The 20831-nt window shown below is 37.2% G+C and overlaps 1 protein-coding gene across 2 annotated transcripts in view; it reads right to left on the bottom strand.

Moving 5' to 3' along the window:
- Nucleotides 1–20831, bottom strand: part of LOC126095240 (tRNA modification GTPase GTPBP3, mitochondrial) — a 153268-nt gene that overhangs the window by 35482 nt on the left and 96955 nt on the right. For both annotated transcript variants that reach the window (XM_049909991.1, XM_049909992.1), the window contains exon 6: nucleotides 18493–18739. In XM_049909991.1, coding sequence (XP_049765948.1) covers nucleotides 18493–18739 — 247 coding nt within the window. The remainder of the gene's footprint in view (nucleotides 1–18492; nucleotides 18740–20831) is intronic.

Genomic DNA, 20831 nt, shown 5'->3' with positions numbered 1-20831 from the left:
TACAGCTTCACATCACACCAATAAACCATAACCTTGACCTTTTCCAAGAGAGCATTCCCCTCAAATGTGGTCCCTCTCAAGTTGGTCACAGGCATGAAGGGCCACAGATTGGATGGCAGAAAACATTTTGATCAACAGTGAACCCAACTGCATCTTACTCAAAGAGCCCATTTTGCCAAACTTGTCTCTGATAATTTCCATGAAAAATAATGGCTTGGTGGTGGAGAAAGGGTCCCCATAAGCCCTGTTGCAAATGGACATTGCTGGGCATGCCAATGTTCCAGAATGACATACAGGGGGAGGTTGTAGTACAGGTATCAGAAGTGTGATTCCTGTGTTGTCAGGGGACTCAACAAAAAGGATGCCATATGGACTAATTATTGTGCTGACTACATAGCTTTAAAGGACAACGGTGTTGGAAAAAGATAGAAGAGGCAGTAAGGCCAAATGTTGAAAACCCTAAGTAAGGTGTTCTTCCCCAATTGGCTCACAATATGGAGGCAGAATTTAGAAGTGGAGGTCAAATCCCAAAGGGGAATCAAAAATGTTGGAAAAAAAACCAAGAGGAAAAAAACCGTAAGAGATAGCAGAAGCCAGGAGCATAGTTGGGCCAATACAAGCAAGGACACCAAGACGGGGGGTGGGGGGGGGGGGAGGAGGAGGAATGAGGCAGCAGAGGGGAAGGGGGAAGGAATGAGGAAAATGATGTAGGAGCATGGGGAAGGAAATGCAGCCGGGGAAGGAAGAAAGGCCTGCAATAGTTTGGGGCCCCGCATGTGCCATGCACAAACTCGCAAAGGAGCCATGAGCCCCCTGGGAGGTGCATACAATTAAACTCATTATGATGGATCTAAAGTTTTTGGAGCTATGGCAGTGCCAAGTAATACTGTACAAACAACAGCAGGAACAGATGCAACTGCAACAACAATTGCAGCAGGAGCAGATGCAGAAGCTGCTCAAGTGAAATGTGGAGCTGATCTGAAACGTGAGCATGCAGTCAGTGGGACGAACACTTGTGAGACAGCCTTTGTGCCTGCCCACACTATTTACTATGACAAAATCGTAGAGATGAGAAAACTACCTGTGTACATATATGTTATACTCCAAATTAAGAAACATATAAAATCATGCAGTCCATGTGCTTTGGTACTTAGCAGTAATAGTTTGTACAAGATTGTGCAAAAACTGCATCCACACACTGACCCCAAAGCATTAGAATTTAATGAACTGTGCAATTTCCTGAGCAAGTAAACACATACTGTAGCAGAGAGACTGCACTTTAACCAGTACGGAATTTGTACAGATCAATCTTATGCATCCTGGATAGTGGACTTGTGAGGGCTCACACAGAAATGCAAATTTGAATGTACTAGTTGCAGTGTCTCATATGCTGATTCTTTACTTCTTCAAGATCACAGAACTCATGGCTAGGAATACCTCGACTCCATTGTCATTGGAGACGAGTCTTGGCTGCATTACCACACACCCAAAACCAAAGAACAGTCCAAACAAAGGAAGCACCCAGGGTTACTGAGATTGCGAAAAATTCAAACAAACGCAAAGTGTCGGCAAAGTGATGGCAACAGTGTTTTGGGACAGGAAGGGGGTATTGTTGTGCGAGTTCTTGCCCACCGGTACAAAAATCATTCTTGCCCACCGGTACAACAATCAATGCTGCTGGGTACTGTGAGACACTGCAAAAATTGTGTCGTGCAATTCAAAACAATAGGAGGGGTATGCTGTCCAAGGAGGTGCATTTGCATCAGGATAATGCTCGACCCCACACCACTAAAGCCCCCAATGAGCTCTTCACAAAATTTGGATGGGGTATTATCAAACAACCACCCTACAGCCAGGACTTAGCCCCAAGTGACTACCATCTCTTCCCTGACATGAAGAAACACCTGGGTGGAACGCATTTTGGCAACAGAGAAGAGCTGGAAGAAGTGGTCTCAGGTATCTGCACGGCTTTGCGGCAGATTTTTTTGACTTGGGCATTCAAAAGCTTGTACACCGCATGCAAAAAAATGCATTGAACTCAGTGGTGACTATGTAGAAAAATAGGTTAAAGTCTGAATTTTCCAAATAAGCACACATTCATGAAATAAACATGTTTTACAATGTTAAAAAAAAATTCAGAACCTTATTTTACAGACACCCCTTTTACATTCTCACTCTCTGCTGAAGACCACAATACAATGCATTGGTAAACAACATAATACAGCAAAACTGCATGTACAATAATATTTTTTACATATTTGTTTATTACATGGCATGTACATCATGTTCATTTATGTGTCAATAAAAAATGCTTATACAAATGGTGTTTGCACTCAAGTTGTTATATTTCAATACTGCTGTGCATATTATGTGTTTATTTGTGCTGTTGATTATGTATGCAATAATAATAATAATAATAATAATAATAAACCCGGGGAGGCCTGGGAAAAGAATAGGCCTCTGGTATGTTCTGCCAGTCGTAGAAGGCGACGAAAAGAACAAACCACTAATAGGGCTAATCTCCCTTTTATTGTGATTAGTTGGTTCAGGACAGAACTAATGAAGCCTCAGACAAGCGCTGTCATGGTCGGGGACGATGCTTGAACCCTATGCCCACCCACAATGGTAACGACACTACTAGCCACACGGAAAATGATTTAAATCCAAATAGAGGTGTTTTGCAGGATATGCTTCCTGCAACCACTCTAAAAGGAAAACAAAGACAGAGGATGAGATGGTCACATAAAGTTAACCGACACCTCATGTTCTGTTATTACCAAGCAATAAACTTAGGAACCAACACAACTGGATACAGGTCACAAGTATTTATTACCAGATACCCAGAATTAAAATTTTTATCAGAACAACGACTGGCTAATCAGATCTGTGTAATAATAAAAAAATAACAGGATACCCCAGTCAGAATTAGAAAACACCAAACAACAAGTACAACAAATACTGGAACAAAATAATGTGCAATCAGAAGAAGAAGAAAATACAGTAATGGACTCAAACATCCACGAGCAAACAAACAAAGAACAACACGCATCAATTAAACAAGCAGAGGAAAACGAAATCTTAAGACAGCCATCAGAACAAGCACAAATAGAACACGAAGTGACACATGTTAGATATAGAAAAAAAATTTCAGCTGACATATATAGAATACAAAGACTCAAATACAGACATTAGACCATTCTTGCATAGACTGCCAAATAACCCACAAGTCGAAATGACAATAAAAACTATCAATACAATCATACACAACAAAATAAATGAAAACACAACTATGGAAGAGATACAACTACTGGTTTATATAGGAGCACTCACTACACTAAATATACACATTATGCAGAGATCAGAACCAACCAACACACAGAAGAAACCCACAAAAACAGCATGGCAACACAGGCTACAGATAAGAATAGAAAAAACTGAGGAAAGACATCGGACAGCTAACACAATTTATAAGAAATGAAATATCAGACAAAAAACTAAAAAGGTTAGGTAAAATCTCACAACAAGAAGCGATAGAGCACATAGATGAAAAGAAGCAGATATTACAAGCATTGGCCAAATGGCTTAGAAGATACAAAAAAAGTGAAAATAGAAGGAAACAAAACCAAACATTCAACACAAACCAAAAGAAATTTTACCAGACAATAGACAACACACACATTAAAATAGACAATCCACCAAACATAACAGACATGGAACACTTCTGGAGCAACATATGGTCAAATCCGGTACAACATAACAGGCATGCATGGTGGATACAAGAAGAAACAGACACATACAAGATGACACCACAAATGCCTGAAGTGATAATTTTGCAACATGAAGTCACCCAAGCAATTAATTCTACTCACAATTGGAAAGTCCCTGGAAAAGATAAAATAGCAAATTTCTGGCTAAAGAAGTTCACCTCAACACATTCACATCTAAGTAAATGGCAAACGTGGCAAACGAATCTGCTCCAGTCCGGAATCCTTGAACTATTACACCAACAACCTGAAAACAGCTTTCGCATCCCGTAACTACCCTCCCGACCTGGTACAGAAGCAAATAACCAGAGCCACTTCCTCATCTCCTCAAACCCGGAACCTTCCACAGAAGAACCCCAAAAGTGCCCCACTTGTGACAGGATACTTTCCGGGACTGGATCAGATTCTGAATGTGGCTTTCCAGCAGGGATACGACTTCCTCAAATCCTCAAATCCTGAAATGAGATCCATCCTTCATGAAATCCTCCCCACTCCACCTAGAGTGTCTTTCCGCCGTCCACCTAACCTTCGTAACCTCTTAGTTCATCCCTATGAAATCCCCAAACCACCTTCCCTACCCTCTGGCTCCTACCCTTGTAACCGCCCCCGGTGTAAAACCTGTCCCATGCACCCTCCCACCACCACCTACTCCAGTCCTGTAACCTGGAAGGTGTACACAATCAAAGGCAGAGCCACGTGTGAAAGCACCCACGTGATCTACCAACTGACCTGCCTACACTGTGAAGCCTTCTATGTGGGAATGACCAGCAACAAACTGTCCATTCGCATGAATGGACACAGGCAGACAGTGTTTGTTGGTAATGAGGATCACCCTGTGGCTAAACATGCCTTGGTGTACGGCCAGCACATCTTGGCACAGTGTTACACCGTCTGGGTTATCTGGATACTTCCCACTAACACCAACCTGTCAGAACTCCGGAGATGGGAACTTGCCCTTCAGCATATCCTCTCTTCTCGCTATCCGCCAGGCCTCAATCTCCGCTAATTTCTAATTTCAATTTGCCGCTGCTCATACCTCACCTGTCTTTCAACATCATCTTTGCCTCTGTACTTCCGCCTCGACTGACATCTCTGCCTAAACTCTTTGCCTTTACAAATGTCTGCTTGTGTCTGTGTATATGCGGATGGATATGTGTGTGTGTGCGTGAGTGTATACCGGTCCTTTTTTCCCCCTAAGGTAAGTCTTTCCGCTCCCGGGATTGGAATGACTCCTTACCCTCTCCCTTAAAACCCAAATCCTTTCGTCTTTCCATCTCCTTCCCTCTTTCCTGGCGAGGCAACCATTGGTTGCGAAAGCTAGAATTTTGTGTGTATGTGTGTGTTTGTTTGTGTGTCTATCGACCTGTCAGTCTCATCATCTTTCTTTTTAGATATATTTTTTTCCACGTGGAATGTTTCCCTCTATTATATTCATATCATAAATTATTTAATAGTTACATTGCAGACCCATACACATTCCCTGATACACTTACACATGGAATAACTTATTTGAAACCTAAAGATCAAGCAGACACAGCAAACCCAGCTAAATATCGCCCCATAACATGCCTACCAACAATATACAAAATATTAACTTCAGTCATTACACAGAAATTAATAACACATACAACACAGAACAAAATTATAAATGAAGAACAAAAAGGCTGTTGCAAAGGAGCATGAGGATGTAAAGAGCAACTGATAATAGATGCAGAGGTGACATATCAAGCTAAAACTAAACAAAGGTCGCTACACTACGCATACATTGATTACCAAAAAGCTTTTGATAGTGTACCTCACTCATGGTTACTACAAATATTGGAAATATACAAAGTAGATCCTAAATCGATACTGTTCCTAAACATAGTAATGAAAAATTGGAAAACCAAACTTAATATCCAAACAAATTCAAATAATATCACATCACAGTCAATACAGATTAAGCGTGGAATATACCAAGGAGACTCATTAAGTCCTTTCTGGTTCTGCCTTGCTCTAAACCCACTATCCAACATGCTAAATAATACAAATTATGGATACAATATTACTGGAACATACCAACACAAAATCACACATTTGCTATACATGGATGATCTAAAACTACTGGCAGCAACAAATCAACAACTCAACCAATTACTAAAGATAACAGAAGTATTCAGCAATGATATAAATATGGCTTTCGGAACAGACAAATGTAAGAAAAATAGCATAGTCAAGGGAAAATACACTGAACAAGAAGATTACTTATTGGATAACCACAGCGACTGCACAGAAGCGATGGAAAAAACAGATGCCTATAAATATCTAGGTTACAGGCAAAAAATAGGAATAGATAATACAAATATTAAAGAAGAACTAAAAGAAAAATATAGACAAAGACTAACAAAAATACTGAAAACAGAATTGACAGCAAGAAACAAGACAAAAGCTATAAATACTTATGCTATACCAATACTGACCTACTCATTTGGAGTAGTGAAATGGAGTAACACAGACCTAGAAGCACTCAATACACTTACACGATCACAATTCCACAAATACAGAATACATCACATACATTTAGCAACAGAAAGATTCACATTAAGCAGGAAGGAAGGAGGAAGGGGATTTATTGACATAAAAAACCTGCATTATGGACAGGTAGACAATTTAAGAAAATTCTTTCTAGAACGAGCAGAATCTAGCAAAATACACAAAGCAATCACTCATATAAATACATCGGCTACACCATTTCAATTTCATAAGCACTTCTACAACCCTTTAGATCACATAACATCAACAGATACGAAGAAAGTAAATTGGAAAAAGAAAACACTACATGGCAAGCACCCGTATCATCTAACACAGCCACACATCGATCAAGTCGCATCCAACACATGGCTAAGAAAAGGCAATATATTCAGTGAGATGGAAGGATTCATGATTGCAATACAGGATCAAACAATAAACACAAGATATTACAGCAAGCACATTATTAAAGATCCCAATACCACACCAGATAAATGCAGACTTTGAAAACAACAAATAGAAACAGTAGATCACATCACAAGTGGATGTACAATACTAGCAAATACAGAATACCCCAGAAGACATGACAATGTAGCAAAAATAATACATCTACAACTTGCCATACAACATAAACTAATAAAACAACACGTTCCCACATACAAGTATGCACCACAAATTGTACTGGAGAATGATGAATACAAATTATACTGGAACAGAACTATTATCACAGATAAAACAACACCACATAACAAACCTGACATCATACTCACCAATAAAAAGAAGAAATTAACACAACTAATCGAAATATCCATACCCAATACAACAAATATACAGAAGAAAACAGGAGAGAAAAATGAAAAATACATCCAACTGGCTGAGGAAGTCAAAGACATGTGGCATCAGGATAAAGTTGACATCATGCCAATTATACTATCAACTACAGGAGTCATACCACACAATATCCACCAATACATCAACGCAATACAGCTACATTCAAACGTATATATACAACTACAGAAATCTGTAATTATTTATACATGTTCAATTACCCGAAAGTTCCTAAATGCAATGTAACATATACCCTACAGTTAAAAGGAAGTCACGCTTGATCAAGGTCCGTGTCACTTTCCATTTTTAACCAGACGTAACGTCTGAGACAGGAAATAATAATAATAATAATAATAATTAATGTTTATTATATAAAATCCTATCAAAAGTTCTCATGAATAGATTAGAAGAACAAGCTGACCCACAAATAGGAGAATAATAGGCTGGTTTTTGCAATGGACGATCATGCATAGAACAGGTCTGCAATCTGAAAATGATTCTCCAGATGAGAAACACCCAAAACACAGTGGTCACTTTTGTAGATTTTAAAAAGGCCTCTGACTCAATAGACAGAGTAGCACTCTGCAACACGCTGGAAGAATTCAACATTGACAGAAAGACAAGAGAATCATTCGGCAAACATTAACTGACACAGTCTCCAAAGTCAAATTTATGGAGGGTATCTCTGAACCATTTGAAATCTAAACTGGAGTGCGACAGGGTGATGGACTTTCACCATTACTCTTTAATATCATTCTTGAAAAAATTATCAGGACATGGGAAACAGAAGTCAAAGGAATCGAAATTGGCATTAGAAAAGATAATAGATTCAAAGTGAAGTGTTTAGCTTTTACAGATGACCTTGCAATCCTCACAAATAATAGGAAAGAAGCCACTAATGCCATAGAGAAGTTACACGAAATTGCATGAAGAACTGGCCTGCAAATTTCGTATGAGAAAACCCAGTACATAGAAAGAGTGCCACAAGACAAATTTCCTATTGTGACAACCCATGGGAAAATTGTACAAGTACCACATTTTAAGTACCTGGGAGAAATCATCCAACCATTAGGGATCAACCTAAAGGCCAATGAGGAAAGAATAAAAAAACTACAGAAAGCATATAAACTCACATGGAACTATTATAACAAAAAGTCCATATCCATTAACGCAAAATTGAGGCACTACAACACTGTCGTACTTCCAGAGGCACTGTATGCATCTGAAACAACACAAATAGGTGGGCAAACTAAAAGCAAAGAAATAGATAAACAAGAAAGGAAAATTCTCAGGAAAATTTTTGGCCCGATTTAAGAGCAAGGAATCTGGAAGAAGAGACCAACATCAGAATTATATAAATACGCAGACATGATTACAGATACAATAAGGAAAAGAAGAATGCAGTTCTACAGACATATCCACAGGATGAGTGAAAACAGAATCTCTAAGCGAATTCTTAAAGTCATCAGCTCAGGCAGGGGAAATCAAATTGGATAAAAGAAGTTGAAGAGGACCCCAGACAAGCACACATAACAGTAAACGATGCAGAAAATAGAAATGAATTCAGGAACATAATCAAGAAACATAAATTTGACACCACAACACAGAAGAGACCAGGATGCAAATGGACAGTGGAGCGAAAGAAACAACACAGTGAACACATGAAGAAAATTTGGGCTCAGAAAAAACATAAACAATCATCATAAAGAAATTCAAGTTCAAACGCTCTCTTTAAATGGGAATAATCAATAATAATAATAATAATAATAATAATAATAATAATAATAATAATAATTATTATTATTATTATTTTTATTACTGAGTATTGAAACATCTGGAAACATTAAATACAAAAACATATTATACATTAACTACTTTTCAGTGAAATTGTTGTCGAGTTTTTTTTTTGATGGCCAGCAGCAAGCATTATGTTAGTGAATGACACAGTATATATTTTGTCAAGTTTCTGCTGCACAATGATTTTATTAACTTGCTATTTATACATGATAAATCCTGTTTTAGTTGTTATGCCATTTTCAGGTGCTCCTGCTATTTTAATGAAAATAAAATTTTTGTTTAAATGCATATCCAGATGAAATTATTAATGAACAAACAGAACTAAGACAAAAACAATATTTGGAAAATTTTACTGACATTCTAAAAGAAACAGGATAAATTTCAACACCTCACGATACCAGGAAATAAATTAAATACAGCAGAATTCTCAATACACAAATACAGGGTGACAATTATTGAACTACATGAAAAAAAGTAAATTAGTTACAAACTATGGTGTGCACACATTTTATCCAACATGTAAACATATTCAAATTTAGGTTATGACGTGTTTGATGTGTGTGCCATCATTGGCGATGATGTGGCGCAGATGAATAGTGAAATTTTGCATGATCCGCTTAAGTGTCGGAACACTGATGCTGTTGATGACCTTCTGAATGGCTGTTCTCAGCTCAGCAATGGTATTGGGTTTATTGCTGTACACCCTGTCTTTCAAACAACCCCACCAAAAGGAGTCGCATGTGTTCAGATACAGAGAGTATGGCGCCCAATCAAGGATCATGCCAACGGCCTCAACAGACTAGGGAAGGACTTAGTTATAAAATGGAGCCAAGAAATAGTGAACAGCAAATTGAAATTGCAGTGTTGTACTACAGAGGCCATCCCTCTCAAGGACATAAATAACGAATACTTGGGAGAATCCACCACGAAATGCCAGGTCAGTAAAACAATACATTGGCAAGATAAGAGCGATGTTCTTTTAAGATGATAATACCTTCCACCAGCACAACACCAGATGCAAGTGTATGTGTTTCATATGTGCCTCAAGCAGACATCAGATCACACGAGAATAATTTATCACTTTTGGACTACAACATACAGAGTTTAGGAAACAAAATAGATGCTTTTGAATGATTTATCACAGGGCTATCTCCACATGTAGAAATAGTTGCAGAACACCAGAAAACAGTGAACAACATTCAATATTGCAAATTAAAAGGCTACAACCTAGCTACGTTCTACTGCAGAGCACACAATAAAGGTGGTGGTGTTGCCATTTACTCAAGAAAATGTAGGATCATAACCACCACGGAAAAAGTGCTATGGGGGAACAATTTCTGTTTTGAGAAAGATTTCAAAATTGCAATTCTTAAAATCACATTTTGCACTGTTCCTTTCTATGTCATAAGTGGATATAGATCCTCCTGTGGAAACTTTGATGCCTTTCTGAAATCACTTGGTGGCGTTTTAAGTAAATTAATGTCAGGCTCTAGAAGTGTAAATCTTATCGTACTGGCAGATCTGAGCATCAACACTTTACATGATGGTCAGGAAAGCAAACGTGTTATAGATTGTATCCTGTCTTACGAGGCTAAAGATCTTCTTGGACTAGTACCCACCAGAGTAGCTAACACACATAATAGTACAATTGAGCATGTTATCACAAATTATAACCACATCATCTCAAACTGTCACCTCTCAGATCATTTAGGCCAAACACTAGTGCTAAAATGTAATACCAAATTCAAACCAAGAAAAATGTACGAGCACAGGTGAATATTATCTGCAAACAACCTTGCTACACTAAGACACAGTTTAAGTCAGGAATCATGGGAATCAGTTATGACTACCATTGGGGTCAACAATAAGTGGAACATGTTCACAGAAATTATGACTGAGCACTTAAATAGAGCCATGCCATTACAAAAAGTGAGAATCCAGAAAAATCAACCTTCAAAGTAAAAACCTGTGCCATTAGATTTTAAAACAAAATAGCTTACACAGACTGACTAACTCAGAGTTACATAAAGCACTCTACAAGCAGTACAACAAAAGTATGCAAATAAGTCAGGAGATTAAAATCAGAAAGAATCAGCCAATAGATACGAAGTTCGGATAACGCTTCAAAGACTTGCTGGTCAATTGTAACTAAAATCAGAAAAAATGAAACAGAAACTAAAATTAATAATGTACAATTAACTGTGAATAATGAAGATATCTCTGATCCTCTTCTAGTCAGCAATATTTTTGATAGTTACTTCATAGATACAGCTGAAAATGATGTCACTATGAAACAGGATAGACAGCACTCATATGAATCCTATAACAAACAGAACTGCAGTACACTACCTGCAGTAAGCACATATGACATTCAGTGGCTTATTGATAACCTCAGAAACAAAAAATCAGTGAGACTAGATGAAATTCCTCCATATCTATTGAAGAAATGTAAACTGAATTAATTAAAACTCATTTGACACAATATTCTCACAGTTTATGCCGGGTATATACTAGAAACTATAATGCTAGTGAAAGAAGACACTAAGATCACAATAAGAAACATGGACATTCACAACTATGAAACAAAGCACAGAAAAGATTTTCATATGGTTAACAGAAGATTAACTTTAACAGCGAAACGCCCCTACGTCAAAGGAGCTGTTTTTAATAACTTGTTACCACATGATGTTAAGAAATTGACAGGGGATACTCTTAAAAAGCAAGTCAAGCAGTGGCTTATCCAAAAATGCCCTTATAACTTGAATCTATCATGAATTACAAAGTAATAAGACTAATGTAAACTAAAAAAAAAGTTTTGTAAAATCATTTTACTTAGTCGAAAGCACACATACATGTAAAATTATATGTTATGAGCAATAATTTGAATGGAATTGAATTCAATTGAATCTGGTTTGTGTGGGTATTTCTCAATACCTTGAGGAGAAGTAAGAGATGGAGATCAGAACTTCGTTGAATTGAAATCTGATTATTAATAAGTTTGCTTTTTACTCATGTTCTATTTGATACAGTGAAAATAAGAGGGAGATTAGAATGTGCTTGTACATGTTGACAGCAGTATACCATACAGATTATTTAAGAAAGCAATCATTTGATTTGAGACAAATGTTGATGCTGTAGCACATTATAAGAAATACTGCAAAATATTAAAGACTGTAATACGGATGTCAAAGCAAATATATTACAAGGAAAAGATAGTCATATCAGATAACAAAATAAAGACAATATGGGATATAGTGAAGGAGGAGACTGGTAGAACCAGACATGAAGAGGAACAAATAGCATTAAGAGTAAATGATACATTGGTGACAGATGTGTATAGTGTTGCAGAACTTTTTAACAAACATTTTATAACTGTTACTGAAAAGATGGGGTTGTCAGGTTCGGTAGATGCTGCTATGGATTACCTTAGACCAGACATTTCAAGTAACTTCCATAATATGAATTTGACCCTCACTACCCCAACAGAAATAATGTCCATCATAAAATCTTTAAAATCAAAAACATCTAGTGGGTATGATGAAATATCAACAAAGTTAATTAAAGAATGTGATTCTGAGCTAAGTAACATATTAAGCTATCTGTGTAACCAGTCGTTTATCAGTGGAATATTTCCTGAGTGGCTGAAATATGCTGAAGTTAAGCCACTGTTTAAGAAGGGAGATAAAGAAATAGCATCAAATTTCCATCCAATTTCACTGTTGCCAGCATTCTCAAAAATTTTCTAAAAAGTAATGTACAGTCGTCTTTATAACCATCTTATCTCAAATAACATACTGTCAAAGTCACAGTTTGGATTTCTAAAAGGTTCTGATATTGAGAAGGCTATCTTCACTTACAGTGAAAATGTGCTTAATTCATTAGACAAAAAATTGCAGGCAACTGGTATATTTTGTGATCTGTCAAAGGCATTTGACTGTGTAAATCACAATATCCTTTTAAGTAAACTAGAATATTATAGTGTAACAGGAAATGCTGCAAAATGGTTCAAATCTTATATCTCTGGCAGGAAACAAAGGGTGTTATTAGGAAAGAGACATATATCAAGCTATCAGGCATCATACAACTGGGAACTAATTACATGTGGGGTCCCACAAGGTTCCATTTTGGGGCCCTTACTTTTCCTTGTGTATATCAATGACCTTTCATCAGTAACATTACCAGATGCCAAGTTTGTTTTGTTTGCTGATGATACAAACATTGCAATAAATAGCAAATCAAGTGTAGTCTTAGAAAGATCAGCCAATAAAATATTTGTGGACATTAATCACTGGTTCCTAGCCAATTCTTTGTCACTAAACTTTGAAAAAACACACTACATGCAGTTCAGAACTTGTAAGGGATGTCCCAAGAGTATATGTCTAACATACGATGACAAGAAGATAGAAGAAGTGGACAGTGTTAAATTCTTGGGATTACAGCTTGATAATAAATTCAACTGGGAGGAGCACACCACAGAACTGCTGAAGCGTCTTAACAAATCTCTGTTTGCAATGCGAATTTTGTCAGACATAGGGGATATAAAAATGAAAAAGCTGGCATACTATGCTTACTTTCATTCCATAATGTCATATGGGATTATTTTTTGGGGTAATTCATCAAGCCAAGCTAAAGTTTTCCGGGCACAAAAACGTGCAGTAAGAATTATATGTGGTGTGAACTCAAGAACATCCTGCAGAAGCCTGTTTAGGGAACTAGGGATACTGACTACAGCTTCCCAATATATTTATTCCTTAATGAAATTTGTCATTAAAAATATATCACTTTTTCAAACCAACAGCTCAATTCATGGAATCAATACTAGAAATAAGAATAATCTTTACAAGGATTTAAAGTCACTTAGTCTTGTACAAAAAGGTGTGCATTATTCAGGAACACACATTTTCAATAACTTGCCAGCAGCCATAAAAAGCTTAACAACCAATGAAATTCAGTTTAAGAGAAGTCTAAAGGATTTATTGGTGGCCAACTCCTTCTACTCTATTGATGAATTTCTTAGTAAAACCAACTGATTTGTATATAAGTACAACATAACTTCTGCACAATTTCAGTGCAGTAATGTGTTCACTGAAAATTAGTGTGTGTGTGTGTGTGTGTGTGTGTGTGTGTGTAAGTATAATCTAACTTCTGCACCATTTCAGTGCAGTAATGTGTTCATTGTAAATAAGTATTACAGTAGTTGTATTACATGTTTATTACCTTATAAATAAATAAAAAACTTTTTTATTTTAAATTCAGTGCATTAGTATTTGTAAAATGACTCTTAGTGTTCATTAAAAAATGACTATCATTCCACTTGGGACCTGTGGAATGGTACATTAGCTTATTTGTTTTAGTTGTAAATATTTGTCATGTGTTGTTGTTTTTCTGACATGTTCCACATCCTGGAGGACCTCCTCACTACGGATCAATTGGAATGAAAGTAAATCTAATCTAATCTAATCTAAACAGACAAATAAGTTAATAGTCACATGAAATGTGTATAGGTCTAATGACGTCTCATTTCTGTTTGGACATCTCCAATGCACTAGTTTAAAAAGACGAAACCCACCCATCATCTGAGGTGTTGATAATAGTCACCGGGGTGCTTGCAGTTATCATCACATACCGGCAGAGTAGTTGCTTTTTATTAGAATCAAATGTGTAAAAAATGTAAAACAATAAAAGAAAATATGTGAGTGGTGTGTATTTTACCATTATAATATTGGCATGTGAAGAGAGTAATTATGGTTGATCTTGCACATTTTCAAGAAATTGTGACTGAGATTGTACAAACTGTGGCAAATTATTGTTGCTGTTAAATTAAGTCATATAAGCATTAAGTGAACTGGAACATTTCAGGGAAAGATCTGCAATTTTATTATTGAGTTTTTATTTGTTTGTATTGAACAACATCCCACAAAAAGCACCAATTACTTGCTGAAAGCACAAAAGGGAGAGGGGGGGGGGGGGGAGGGGAGAAACAGAGATTTGTCGATATCATCAACATATTTCAAACTGAAATCATACGTCAAATATTACAATCTACAAAGGAACAAAAAGAAACCATAGATATCAAGGAGGAAATGACAGTTCTACACAAAGTATTCTCCAACACACACCATTAGGTGGATGTGGTAATATAGATGTAGATGTAAATCCAGATGTCAGATAAATTTCCAAACAAAATTTAAATACTTTTTCCCCCAAATGAGACATATGGACAAGTATTACAAGTAATGCCCTAATCTGCCAGGACACAGACGTGGAACAAATTTTCTCATAGGTCAAAATATTCTTTCTAAACAATGCTCCATAATCTTTAAGATACTGAAGAAAGTCATTATGATACCATCAAAAAGCAGTTGTATTGCTATTACTCTTTCCTGAAAATTAATTTCAATCATGATGTTATCTTCTGGTTGGCATACAGCAATTACGTATTTAGGAAGTTTCTTAGGGCCAATTTCAAATATGTTGTTAATGTGTCAGGACTGGCCAGGAGGGGAAAGCGGTAGGCACCCGTTAAGGTGAAGAATAAAACGTAGTTTAACCTGTGAAGTTTTAATGCCGTAAAGAAAGGCAGGCCTAGAGAAGCTGCCGAGACTGAATGGGCAGCTGCCCAAGAGAGCAGGTGAGGAGGGCATCTGATCGGTTTGGAAGGTGCCAGCAGAAGAGAGCGAATGGTGTGTCCGCTCCCGGCAGCTGGCCACGGTTCCGCCCCCACTTGACCACCTCCAAGCCTCCCTATTGGTCGGTCAGGTCATAACACGCGCAGTTTGATAGCGTTACCTCATCAGCAACATGTGAGTTTAGCTGCTGATGGTTCAACACGTGAGTTTCAGGGTGGTTCTATCAGGTTCTGGGCAACGTGACAGATGCTGCAGCTTACCGCCAAGCAGAAGGCACTGACGAATATAAAGTGAAAAAATAAAATAAATAAAAATTATATTAATAAACCCATTCAGTAATGGCCCCCTACTGTACAATGCAATATAGGTGTCCATTATAGTGAGTATAATGGCTTTGCTACCATGTGAATAGGCAACAAGGATTAGAAAATAGGTTATAGAGGTCCACAAGTCTCTAGATGCCAGATGAATATTATATGTGAGACACACCCTGAATGAGGTCAGACTTCTTGGTACTGACTACAGTTGCAAATAGTTCAGTTGGTAGGAAGTAACTGACTTGACTTGGATGATGTCCTAAACATAATATGCGGCTGGCACCTGCACTGCAGTTACATTAGAGTTATACAAACTATTATTCATGAAGTTTGTTGGAGAAAATAGTAACCTTAACAGATTGTAAATAGCCTAAAGTAGGAAGTAAAGAAGAAGAAGAAGAAGAAGAAGAAGAAGAAGAAGAAGAAGATGATGATGAAAGAAACAGTTTTTGACATTCTCATGATGGTACTTTTCAAAGACAGAAGAATTGGAGTGTTCGAAAGGCTAGTGGAGAAAATAGGCTCACTGCTCCATGAAAGAAAAGTTAAAGAATTTTATGAAAAAAAATACTGGTATCTGTTCAAATCCTTGAAATAAAATAACTTTCACCATTGCCTTAATGTATGAAGAGATCTGTGCATTCAAACACATTTCTAGATCATCTGTTATCATCCTTAAAACCCATCCGTCATAAACTGTATCAATATTCTGTAGATATTTACTCTCACAGTTCTTACTGTATTTACAAACATGGTAGGAAAATATAGATTTCTACTTTCCATTAAGATAACAGACAGGCACAATCAAAAGTCACTTCCTGCCTGGAGTTTCCAAGGTTTGATTTCACTACACTTTTATTTATTTTATAGTCACACTGTCCAATCAAAATCAAATTTTGAATATTGTACACTGTCAGCTGTATGTGATCTAGAGTGTTGATAATTTTGTGCCTGACAACTAATTGCGCTATTTCCAACAACATTTTTCCAGATATTATTTTCTATTGCTGGTGATTCCCACTGTCTCATGTGCACAACACAAGAACCATAAATGCCATGTTACTTTTAATCAACAACAAATGCAGAACCCATTTTGAAAAACTATGTCTGAATGGGTTACACTCAGTTTGAATTTAAACAGTAAGCACATTATAAATACCTCATTTGTACAATGAATACAAAAGGCATGTATTTCTTTTCCAGTGTCTTTCATAGTCCAGTGTAGTGGTAAACAGATAACAAGTGACTTTGTGTCAGGCACAGTCAGTGCTTCTGTGTTGTGGGATTGGGACTGCAACTTTCACTGTTTTAATGAAGACCAGATTTTCTTCACCACAGACATGTTGAAAATATTTAATCACTAGTAAGCTACTGGACACAAAGTATTGCACACTATATGCAGTGACATTACCAGAATGTGAATAGTAATTAGTTTCTTATAAAATGCATTTTAACCATCAGCTGTTTATTTGTTCCATTAATCATCTACTGGTTTCAGTTATTAACCACTGGGTACAACACATTAGTTAAAAGCATCCCTTATTCCTTTGATGCTGAATAATATCAAAACTACCCAGTGAAATTACACAAACACCTGATACAATTTATCTTAAAATAGTAAAGTCCTATCCCATGTCAAAGAGACAGATGTCTGACATTGAGCCCATTTCCTCCATTAGCATTTTGCACACTCCAATTCAAGCAAAACATTCTTCTCTCTTTGAAAAGTACCACTACTAAAAAAAAAAAAAACTGCGATGTCTGTCTATTTGACATGGCATATGACTGTCAGTATTTTACAATAAATTATGTCAGGTTCTTGTAAAATTTCACTGGATAATTTCCATATTATTCAGCTTCAACCAAATGTGGGATGCTTTTAACTAATCTGTTGTACCCTACATCCTGGATGATGGTTAATAACCAAAACCGGTAGATGACTAATGGAACAAATAAACAGCTGATGCATTTTATAAAATACTTAATGGCTGAACCTCATATTATTGAAACATAACTAGTTTCTTTTTGAGTGACAATGACCAAATTGGTTCAATGTCAATAACAAATATATAAAATGACTTTCAGAAAAAATATTTAGGTTATGAATTAAGAAAGAATTACAGGGCAGCGACCTCTTATTTTAAGGGCAAATGCCAAGATGTATTTACATTGCCAAGCTAATAAATTCTTGCACTGAAAGGGGACAAGAGAAGGAGTACGAAGCTTGGCTGTACTCATTTTTTAATTTTTAAAAATTTATTTATTTTTTGTTTTTCATAACTTACAGTCAGCAAGTCCTTTTTAAAAACCACTTAAACCATGCCTTGTTTAGCAATTGAGAATTACCATTACCAAAATTAAGTCAATGATCCTTATAAAAATGCTGATCTAGCACACAAGCACAAGCACAAGCACAAGCACAAGCACACACGTGTGTGCCCATACACACACATATGCCCACACATGTCCCCCCCTTCCCCCCTCCCACAAACATGCACACACATACACCACCACTACCACTACCACTACTACCACCACCAACACCAACACCACCACCACTACAACTCCTACTACCACCACCATCAACAGAAGCAGCAGTAGCATGTATTACTTATCGAGTGTAATATATACTATGTACAGGAAACAAACCTAATATCTTGTATTTTAGAATTATTCATTATTGAAGGAGCATCAACAACCAGCAGCAGAAAATCAGCACTAGCAGCTTTGTTTTGTGCTCGAGATACACCTTCTTTTTCAATTTCATCCACTACTTCTTGCCTCAGACCAGCTGTGTCTGCTAAGATCATTGGGTATCCACCAACGTCAATTGTCAGTTCTAGCACATCACGTGTTGTTCCTGCCACAGGAGATACTATGGCAGCTTGACGTCTACCTGTATGTAAGGAAAAATCACACTGCCAATATAAAATGACTTCTGCCAGAGTATTTTTACATCTACATTTATAAACTGCAAATCACAGAGAAGTGCATGGCAGAGGGTACTTCACAAGGCATCACTTATTAGGACATCTTCCTGTTCCATTTGCATATGGAGTGCAGTTTAAGGTTGCAATAGTAAGATTACAATGTCTTTGGAGCTCTTTGGATTATGAAACTTCCTGGTACCTTAAAACTGTGTGCCAAACAGAGACTCGGGACCTTTGCCTTTCATGGGCAAGTGCTCTATCGAATGAGCTACCCAAGCACGATTCATGACCCATCCTAACAGCCCCAATTTTCATATCAGCACACACTCCGCTGCAAAGAGAAAATTTTATTCTGGAAACATCCCCCAGGCTGTGGCTAAGCTATGTCTCTGCAACATCCTTTCTTCCAGGAGTGCTAGTCCTACAAGTTACGCGGGAGAGCCTCTGTGAAGTTTGGAAGGTATGAGACGAGGTACTGGCCGAATTGTGACAGTGAAGATGGGTCGTGAGTCGTGCTTAGGTAGCTCATTCGGTAGAGCACTTGCCCGTGAAAGGCAAATGTCCCGAGTTCGAGTCCCCGTCCGGCACACAGTTTTAATCTGCCATGAAGTTTCATATCAGCGCACACTCCACTGCACAGTCAAAATTTCATTCTTTTGGTTATATTTAGCAGAGATGGAGGTAGAATGGTGAGTGGACTAACATGTGACGATTTGAAGTTAGAAAAGTAACCCCTGAGCTAAGTAAATGAAAGGATAAAAATTTTGTTTATTAATCATTTGCCATCAGAAATAAGATTTATGCCTAATAAAAAGTTTTGATTTCATTGTCATTTTCTAAGTTTTATGGTTGTGAGCTTTAATGGACTAATGAGTAATATGGTACATGGCGGTTCAGTTTCTTCTCCCCTGTGCCGATACCTTATAATTGGCGACAAGTAATTAGGACAATCTTCACTGAAGAAGAATGCATAGGAGAACTAGTGAAACCAAAATATTAAAATGAAAGTGGTTGTTAAGAGACTGATGCTTTTGATGGTGATGATGATGATGATGATGATGATGATGATGATGATCTATGGCTGAGGGTGCACTGTTGAATGACTTGTAGGAACCAGCGTAATGAACCATGCAGTTGGACTGAGGTGTTCAGTGAACTTGCTAAACGAAAAGAGAGAATAGATTTACATTACATGTTGAACAACTGCAGCAATCTCAATAATGTTATGGAGCAGTTTTCAACACTGCAGGGCATTCTACACTAGGCTGCCATAGCAACTGAAGATAGCAGAAATGAAATGCTGCAAGAAGCAATGTCATAGTTTTGCCTACAATTGCTGCAGTACAATGTTTGGGACTAACAGCTGTATATTTGAGTATGAAATAACATGTGAAGATTCTGGTCAAACTGAGTGGCGACTGTTAGATTTGTATTATTGCAAATTATCCTTATGGGCAAAACGGCAATGTATTTACCAAGATAAAAAGGGCCAGGATTACAGCAAATCGGAGGAAGGGGACAAATCTAAGAATTCAGGATTTTAGGACAGTAATACATTCAGAGAGAGGGGAGATCAACTATAGGAAGACATGACTAGTAGTGATGCAGAATTACAAAATCAAATTACTGCATTAATTATTTTAATAATGAGAGGAAAGAAAGAATACTAGGCATGATAACTAAGAGAGAAGGAAGTGCAGGAGACATAATGGTCAAAAGAGAAGGAAAAATGGGAGATACAATGAATAAAAGACAAAGAACAACTTAAAAGAAATTCTACAGTCAGTATTTCATAAGCCAGAAGAGCATTAGCTGAATTTGAGGGCTTAGGAAGAAACAACTGATTAAAGGAATTTCCAAATTGGCAACTTGGGGGCAGGGCTAGAAAACCAAGCTGAAACAGTCGCAGCAATGGAGCAGGAAATCCAAGTGAGTGCAGATTTATCTTTAAAAGAACCATGAGAAGATATAACGTGAATATACAAGAAGTGTGTAGTGATGCCACCAAAATGAAGAAGACAGTATTTGTATTGTACTTGTATTTATTTATTTATCCTG

This window comes from Schistocerca cancellata, chromosome 8 (genome assembly GCF_023864275.1).
Source record: "Schistocerca cancellata isolate TAMUIC-IGC-003103 chromosome 8, iqSchCanc2.1, whole genome shotgun sequence".
Taxonomy (NCBI): Eukaryota; Metazoa; Arthropoda; class Insecta; order Orthoptera; family Acrididae; genus Schistocerca; species Schistocerca cancellata.
Note: the sequence above shows the minus strand (reverse complement) of the source record. Positions and strands in the feature narration are given on the sequence as shown.